Here is an 8,256-nt window from a genome sequence, read left to right as displayed (position 1 = left end):
CACTACAGAAAGCAGGTGTTATTAATTATTTCTGATTGGTCTACTGACCAGCCGCCGGTGTCTCCACTCACTCTCCCCCCTTTCTGGGTGTTCGACCACGCTCTCCCCACCACAGTACCCTTTCGAAAGGGTGCCGAAAAAGTGGTACGGTATGGTTCGGTTCGGTATGCTTTTTGACAGTGGAAACGGCCATAAAAGCGTACCAAACCGAACCGTACCGTACCATACCACTCAGTGGAAACGGGCCATATCTCTTTCCATCTCTCGCTCCTTCTCGCTCTTACTCTTTCTGTGGGTCTCTGTGAGGACAATCTCTCTTGCGAGGGCAGTCTCTCTTGCGAAGGCTAATCTGAGAGAATGTGTTTTGCTTGTGGTTAATTCTCTTGTCTAAAGTTTTGAGATCTGAAAGTGCAATGTGTTTGCTTGTGAACTTGTCCAGTTACTGATGTATTTGAGTGATACCTCGGAGAGGTTGTAGGAGTGAGTGAGTCGCGCGATATACATATTCAACACCGAGATTTATCTTTTGTATTAGTTCATTAGGTTCAGGAGAATGTGCTGTTTTGTGTATGTTTTGTTTTTAGTTAGAGTAGTTTAGTTAAGACGTTTGGTACGTTGAAGATGTTTCTTTAAGCACATCTAACTACTTCCTCTCCCCCCCTAGGTAATTTATTTATTTATTGTAAATATTTTTATTTCACTGTATAATATATTTTCACTGGTTTCACTGGAAGTATGGGCAATAAACAATTGCTGTGATATTTGGTTCTTCAGTCGTTTCTTTCTCCCTCCATTTGTTACACACACACTCAACTATTATATTTTTAATATTAACATCTAAAAGGACGTAACAAACATATTTTATTTACTAACAATATTGAATAACTTGTTTGACTGAATTTTTGTTTTGACAAACATCCATTTAAATGATTCTCTCTGAAGAAAACACCCATAACATTTAAGTATGTTTTACTATTACTCTTTAGCAATAGTTATTTTTGCACTTTTTAACACACTGTGTTTTACACATGTAAGTTTTTCTTAAATCTATGATGTTACACACTACTGTAAATGATTCTTCATAATAGTGTTATACATTTTTGTGTTGCTACAAAAGTGTTTCTACAAACGGTGTACTAATATATACTACGATTAAAATGAATATGGCATATGAAATCATCTCTTAGCTATAGTGACATTTTTAATTGTAAATGCTATATTACAGCTTTATAAGCGATCCTGTTTTGTTTGTTGTTGCAGTTTTCAGATGGCTAAAACATTAGCTTTAACAATAGTTTGAAAGTAAGTGTATGGGATTCTTTTAGATTGTCTTTTTGTATACAAAATAGTTAAAAACACAATGATGCATCAACGTGTAAAAGTAATCATACGGTTTGTTTGCTTTAGTTTTTTCTGATACAAATATATTATGACCACTGCTTGTTGTGTTGGTCTTAAAATGGATCCACTTAATTTTCTACAGCTTTATACTTGTAGTAGGTTAACATATTAGTTTGAAAGCTTAACAAAGATGACAAACAGCATTTGCAAATTTCAAAACATGATGATTATTTTTACTTGATTTTTACCATACATTTCATCTGAGATTTCATCAAAACACATCAGGTACTGTAAAGTAGGTTTTACACGTTGTTTAACAAACGTAAGTGAACCATTTTGTAATTGAGATAAACTTGTTTACCACTGTTCTGTTCTCTGACTCACTGCACAAATAAAATTTTTCCCATGTACAAACCAGACCCCCAAAATATAGCACGAGTTTTTAGTTGTACATGCTTTTAGTTTGTTCATGCTGTTCTGACACACAGTTTTTCTTTTTTAACATTGTGTTCTTAATGTGTTGCTCAGTTTTTAAGTTAAAATTTTATGTATAAAATAGTAATCTTTGTTTTAATACAAAAACTTTTAATAAAGCCCTTTTCCTTTTGCTCTTTTTCTTTTTTTGCTCTTCCTTTTGCTCTTCCTTTTGCTTTTTTTTTTGCTGTTTTTTGCTCTTTCTTTGCTCTTCCTTTTGTTCTTTTTTTCTCTTCTTTTTGCTCTTTTCTTTCTTTCACTCTTCCTTTTGCTCTTTTTTTGATATTTCTTTTGCTCTTTCCTTCTTTCTTTCGCTCTTCCTTTTGCTGTTTTGCTCTTTTTTTGCTCTTCCTTTTGCTTTTTCGCTCTTCCTTTCCTCTTCCTTTTGCTCATTTGCTCTATTTTCACTCTTCCTTTTGCTCTTTTGCTCTTTTTTGCTCTTCCTTTTGCTCTTTTTTTGCCCTTCCTTTTGCTCTTTCGCTCTTTCTTTCACTCTTTCTTTTGCTATTTTGCTCCTTTTTCGGTCTTCTGTTTGCTCTTTTGCTCTTTTTTCACTCTTCCTTTTGCTCTTTCGCTCTTTCTTTCATTCTTTTGCCCTTTTGCTCTTTTTTTCACTCTTCCTTTTGCTCTTTTGCTCCTTTTAGCTCTTCCTTTAGATCTTTTGCTCTTTTTTCGCTCTTCCTTTTGCTCTTTTGCTCTTTTTTCGCTCGTCCTATTGCTCATTTCCTCTTTCTTTCGCTCTTCATTTTGCTCTTCCTTTTGCTCTTTTTTTGCTTTTCATTTTGATCTTTTGCTCTATTTTTGACCTTTTCCCTTTGCTCTTTTTCTCTTTTCTCTTTTCCTTTTGCTCTTTTTTTGCCCTTCCTTTTGCTCTTTTTTCACTCTTTCTTTCGCTATTTTTTTCACTCTTCCTTTTGCTGTTTTGCTATTTTTTCGCCCTTCCTTTTGCTCTTCCTTTTGCTCTTATCTTCTTTCTTTTGCTCTTCCTTTCGCTCTTTTTTGCTCTTCCTTTTGCTCTTTTGCTCTTTCTTTTGCTCTTACTTTGGCTCTTTTGCTGTTCGTTCATGCTTGCATTTGCTTTCTTGCTCTTTTTTGCTCTTCTTTTAGTGCTTTTCTTATTTCTTTTACTGTTTCTTTTGCTCTATTGCTCTTCTTTTGCTCTTCCTTTTGCTCTTTTCCGCCTTCTTTCACTCTTCCTTTTGCTCTTTTTTCGCTCTTTCTTTTGCTTTTTTACTATTTTTTTGCTCTTCCTTTTGGTCTTTTGTTCTTTTTTTGCCCTTCCTTTTGCTCTTTGACTGTTTTTTTGCTCTTACTTTTGCTCTTTTTTGCTCGTCCTTTTGCTCTTTTGCTCTTTTTTCGCTCTTCCTTTTGCTCTTTTGCTGTTTTTTTGCTCTTCCTTTTGCTCTTTTTTTGCTTTTTTGCTCCTTTTTTCGCTCTTTCTTTTCCTCTTTTTTTGCTCTTTCTTTTGCTCTTTTTTTGCTCTTCCTTTTGCTCTTTCGCTCTTTCTTTCGCCCTTCCTTTTGCTCTTTTTTCACTCTTCCTTTTGCTCTTTTTTTGCTCTTCCTTCTGCTCTTTTCATCTATCTTTTACTATTCCTTTTGCTCTTTTTTGTTCTTCTTTTTGCTCTTTTGCTCTTTTTTTGTTCTTCCTTTTGCTCTTTTGCTCTTTCTTTTGCTCTTACTTTTGCTCTTTTGTTCTTTTTTTGGTCTTCCTTTTGCTCTTTCGCTCTTTCTTTCGCTTCTCCTTTTGCTCTTTTTTCGCTCTTCCTTTTGCTCCTTTGCTCCTTTTTTGCTCTTACTTTTGCTCTTTTCCTCTTTCTTTTGCTCTTCTTTTTGCTCTTTTTCTTTTTTTCGCTCTTCCGTTTTCTCTTTTGCTCTTCCTTTCGCTCTTTTGCTGTTTTTTGCTCTTTTTTTGCTCTTCCTTTTGTTCTTTTTTTCTCTTCCTTTGCTCTTCTTCTTTCTTTCACTTTTCTTTGCTCTTCCTTTTACTATTTTTTTCTCTTCCTTTTGCTCTTTTCTTTCTTTCACTTTTCCTTTTGCTCTTCCTTTTGCTCTTTCTTTCACTCTTCCTTTTGCCCCTTTGCTCTTTTTTTGCTCTTCCTTTGCTCTTTTGCTCTTTCGCTTTTCCTTTCCTCTTCCTTTTGCTCATTTGCTCTTTTTTCACTCTTCCTTTGCTCTTTTGCTCCTTTTTTCGCTCTTCCTTTTGCTCCTTTTCTCTTTTTTTGCCCTTCCTTTTGCTCTTTCGCTCTTTCTTTCACTCTTCCTTTAGATATTTTGCTTTTTTTCGGTCTTCTGTTTGCTCTTTTGCTCTATTTTCACTTTTCCTTTTGCTCTTTCTTTTGCTCTTTTTTCACTCTTCCTTTTGCTCTTTTTTTCTCTCTTCCTTTTGCTCTTTTTTTTGCTCTTCCTTTTGCTCTTTTTTCGTTCTTCCTTTTGCTCTTTTGCTTTCTTTTGCTCTTACTTTTGCTCTTTTTTGGTCTTCCTTTTGTTCTTTCGCTCTTTCTTTCGCTTCTCCTTTTGCTCTTTTTTCGCTCTTCCTTTTGCTCCTTTGCTCTTTTTTTGCACTTACTTTTGCTCTTTTCCTCTTTCTTTCGCTCTTCCTTTTGCTCTTTTGCTCTTTTTTCGCTCTTCCTTTTGCTCCTTTGCTCTTTTTTTGCCCTTCCTTTTGCTCTTTCGCTCTTTCTTTCACTCTTCCTTTAGATATTTTGCTTTTTTTTCGGTCTTCTGTTTGCTCTTTTGCTCTATTTTCACTCTTCCTTTTGCTCTTTCTTTTGCTCTTTTTTCACTCTTCCTTTTGCTCTTTTTTTCTCTCTTCCTTTTGCTCTTTTGCTGTTTTTTTGCTCTTCCTTTTTCTCTTTTTTCGTTCTTCCTTTTGCTCTTTTGCTTTCTTTTGCTCTTACTTTTGCTCTTTTTTGGTCTTCCTTTTGTTCTTTCGCTCTTTCTTTCGCTTCTCCTTTTGCTCTTTTTTCGCTCTTCTTTTGCTCCTTTGCTCTTTTTTTGCACTTACTTTTGCTCTTTTCCTCTTTCTTTCGCTCTTCCTTTTGCTCTTTTTCTTTTTTCGCTCTTCCTTTTGCTCTTTTGCTGTTTTTTGCTCTTTTTTGCTCTTCCTTTTGTTCTTTTTTTCTCTTCCTTTTGCTCTTTCCTTCTTTCTTTCACTTTTCTTTGCTCTTCCTTTTGCTCCTTTTTTCTCTTCCTTTTGCTCTTTTCCTTCTTTCACTCTTCCTTTTGCACTTTTTTTGCTCTTCCTTTTGCTCTTTCTTTCTTTCGCTCTTCCTTTTGCTCCTTTGCTCTTTTTCTTGATCTTCCTTTTGCTCTTTCACTTTTCCTTCCCTCTTCCTTTTGCTCATTTGCTCTTTTTCACTCTTCCTTTTGCTCTTTTTTCGCTCATCCTTTTGCTCTTTTGCTCTTTTTTTGCCCTTCCTTTTGCTCTTTCGCTCTTTCTTTCACTCTTTCTTTTGCTATTTTGCTTTTTTTTCGGTCTTCTGTTTGCTCTTTTGCTCTATTTTCACTCTTCCTTTTGCTCTTTCGCTCTTTCTTTTGCTCTTTTGCTCTTTTTTCACTCTTCCTTTTGCTCTTTTTTTCTCTCTTCCTTTTGCTCTTTTGCTGTGTTTTTGCTCTTCCTTTTGCTCTTTTGCTCTTTTTTCGTTCTTCCTTTTGCTCTTTCTTTTGCTCTTACTTTTGCTCTTTTGCTTTTTTTGGTCTTCCTTTTGCTCTTTCGCTCTTTCTTTCACTTCTCCTTTTGCTCTTTTTCTTTTTTCGCTCTTCCTTTTGCTCTTTTCCTCTTTCTTTCGCTCTTCCTTTTGTTCTTTTGCTGTGTTTTTGCTCTTCCTTTTGCTCTTTTGCTCTTTTTTCGTTCTTCCTTTTGCTCTTTTGCTCTTTCTTTTGCTCTTACTTTTGCTCTTTTTTGGTCTTCCTTTTGCTCTTTCGCTCTTTCTTTCGCTTCTCCTTTTGCTCTTTTTTTGCTCTTCCTTTTGCTCCTTTGCTCTTTTTTTTTGCTCTTACTTTTGCTCTTTTCCTCTTTCTTTCGCTCTTCCTTTTGCTCTTTTTCTTTTTTCGCTCTTCCTTTTGCTCTTTTCCTCTTTCTTTCGCTCTTCCTTTTGTTCTTTTTTTCTCATCCTTTTGCTCTTCTTCTTTCTTTCACTTTTCTTTGCTCTTCCTTTTGCTCTTTTTTCTCTTCCTTTTGCTCTTTTCTTTCTTTCACTCTTCCTTTTGCTGTTTTTTTGCTCTTCCTTTTGCTCTTTCCTTCTTTCTTTCGCTCTTCCTTTTGCTGTTTTGCTCTTCCTTTTGCTCTTTTGCTTTTCCTTTCCTCTTCCTTTTGCTCATTTGCTCTTTTTTCACTCTTCCTTTTGCTCTTTTTTCGCTCATCCTTTTGCTCTTTTTTTTGCAATTCCTTTTGCTCTTTGACTGTTTTTTTGCTCTTACTTTTGCTCTTTTTTGCTCGTCCTTTTGCTCTTTTGCTCTTTTTTCGCTCTTCCTTTTGCTCTTTTGCTGTTTTTTTGCTCTTCCTTTTGCTCTTTTTTTGCTTTTTTGCTCCTTTTTTTTCGCTCTTTCTTTTCCTCTTTTTTTGCTCTTTCTTTTGCTCTTTTTTTGCTCTTCCTTTTGCTCTTTCGCTCTTTCTTTCGCCCTTCCTTTTGCTCTTTTTTCACTCTTCCTTTTGCTCTTTTTTTGCTCTTCCTTCTGCTCTTTTCATCTATCTTTTACTATTCCTTTTGCTCTTTTTTCGTTCTTCTTTTTGCTCTTTTGCTCTTTTTTGCTGTTCTTTTTCCACGTTTTTTGCTCTTCCTTTTCCTCTTTTTTTCTCTCTTCTTTTTGCTCTGCTGCTCATTTTACACTCTTCCTTTTGCTCTTTTGCACTCCCTTTTCCTCTTTCTTTCGCTTTTCCTTTTGCTCTTTTCCTCTTTTTTCACTCTTCCTTTGGCTTTTTTGCTCTTTTTTTCACTCTTCCTTTTGCTCTTTCGCTTTCTTTCGCTCTTCCTTTTGCTCTATTGCTCTTTTTTTGCTTTTCCTTTTGCTCTTTTCCACTTTCTTTCACTCTTCCTTTGGCTCTTTTCCTCTTATTTTGCTCTTCCTTTTGCTCTTTTCTCGCTCTTTTTTTGCTCTTTTGCTCCTTTTTCGCTCTTCCTTTTCCTCTTTTGCTCTTATTTTCTTCCTTTTGCTCTTTCTCTTTCTTTGCTCTTCCTTTTGCTCTCTTTTTTCGCTCGTACTTTTGCTCTTTTTCTTTTTTCGCTCTTCTGTTTGCTCTGTTTTGGTCTTCCTTTTGCTATTTTTTTCCACTCTTGTTTCTACTCTTTTGCTCTTTATTTTGCTCTTTCTTTTCCTCTGCTGCTCTTTTTTCACTCTTACTTTTACTTTTTTGGTCTTTTTTTGCTTTTCCTTTTGCTCTTATGCTCTCCTTTTGCTCTTTTGCTTTTGTTCGCTCTTCCTTTTGCTCTTTTTCTTTTTTCGCTTTTTCACACTTCCTTTGGCTTTTTTGCTCTTTCCTTTGCTCTTTTTTGCTCTTCCTTTTGCTCTTTTTTCACTCTTCTTTTTTGTCTTTTGCTCCTCCTATTGCTCTTTTTCTCTTTAATCGCTCTTCCTTTTGCTCTTTTGCTCTTTTTTTGATCTTACTTTTGCTCTTCCTTTTGCTCTTTTGCCCTTTTCTCACTCTTCCTTTCGCTCTTTTGCTCTTCCTTTCTCTCTTTTGCTGTTTTTCGCTCTTCCTTTTGCTCTTTTTTCGCTCCCCATTTTGCTCTTTTGCTCCTACCTACGCTCTTCCTTTTGCTCTTTTTTCTTTCTTTTACTCTTCCTTTTGTTTTTTTGCTTTTTTGCTCTTTCTTTTACTCTTCCTTTGGATCTGAGTCCAAAGCAGTTTGGCAGTGACTACTGTGTGTGTCTGCATGTTAGCTGCAGCCTTTTTTTGAGCTTGTAAGTTGGATTCGGCCATTTTGTGAATCACAAGGCCTCGCCTCACCTCCAGATTTTGATCCCCCCTCCTAAAAAAAACAAACAAACAAAAAAAAAAAACATAGGGGTTTCCTCCACCTCGCCCACGGTGAAGGAGGAAACTAGATATTCTAAATACCAAGTCTATATAATGTTATATTGTCCAGTGTGGTTTATGCAGTGGCATTGTGGAATAAAGTGGTTCAGATAGCCCACCACACACACACACAAAAAATCATTATACACAATTTACTCATAGTGGTTAAGTGGGCTACCTGAAAAAAGTCCTTCACATATTCCTCTACTGAGTGGGCATCCTAACGGAGATGCATGATCTTGATACCTGCTGGTTCCATATTTATGGCTGAGTCTTCTGTAACGGTGAAGTGACACTGACAACAGGGATGCAGATTCAAATGCAGGGTTTATTTGAGAGGTCAGGTAAGCAATAGTCAACACAGGAGCAAACAGATGTATATGGGCAATCCAGAGTTGTGGTCGATAAGCAGTCAGATGGTCA

The 8,256-nt window shown here is 36.0% G+C and overlaps 1 protein-coding gene across 1 annotated transcript; it reads right to left on the bottom strand.

Moving 5' to 3' along the window:
- Nucleotides 1-231: 231 nt before the first annotated feature.
- On the bottom strand, nucleotides 232-5,988 carry LOC130231460 (uncharacterized; the record flags this gene model as incomplete). Its single annotated transcript, XM_056460793.1, has 6 exons — nucleotides 232-344; nucleotides 3,843-3,952; nucleotides 4,566-4,621; nucleotides 5,583-5,599; nucleotides 5,707-5,767; nucleotides 5,938-5,988. Coding segments are annotated over 6 exons (408 nt in total), but the record flags the coding sequence as incomplete, so codon positions are not given.
- Between the last annotated feature and the right edge of the window lie 2,268 nt (nucleotides 5,989-8,256).

The sequence above is a fragment of the Danio aesculapii genome, chromosome 7 (assembly GCF_903798145.1).
Source record: "Danio aesculapii chromosome 7, fDanAes4.1, whole genome shotgun sequence".
NCBI classification, from domain to species: domain Eukaryota; kingdom Metazoa; phylum Chordata; class Actinopteri; order Cypriniformes; family Danionidae; genus Danio; species Danio aesculapii.
This window is presented reverse-complemented; position numbering and strand designations above follow the sequence as displayed.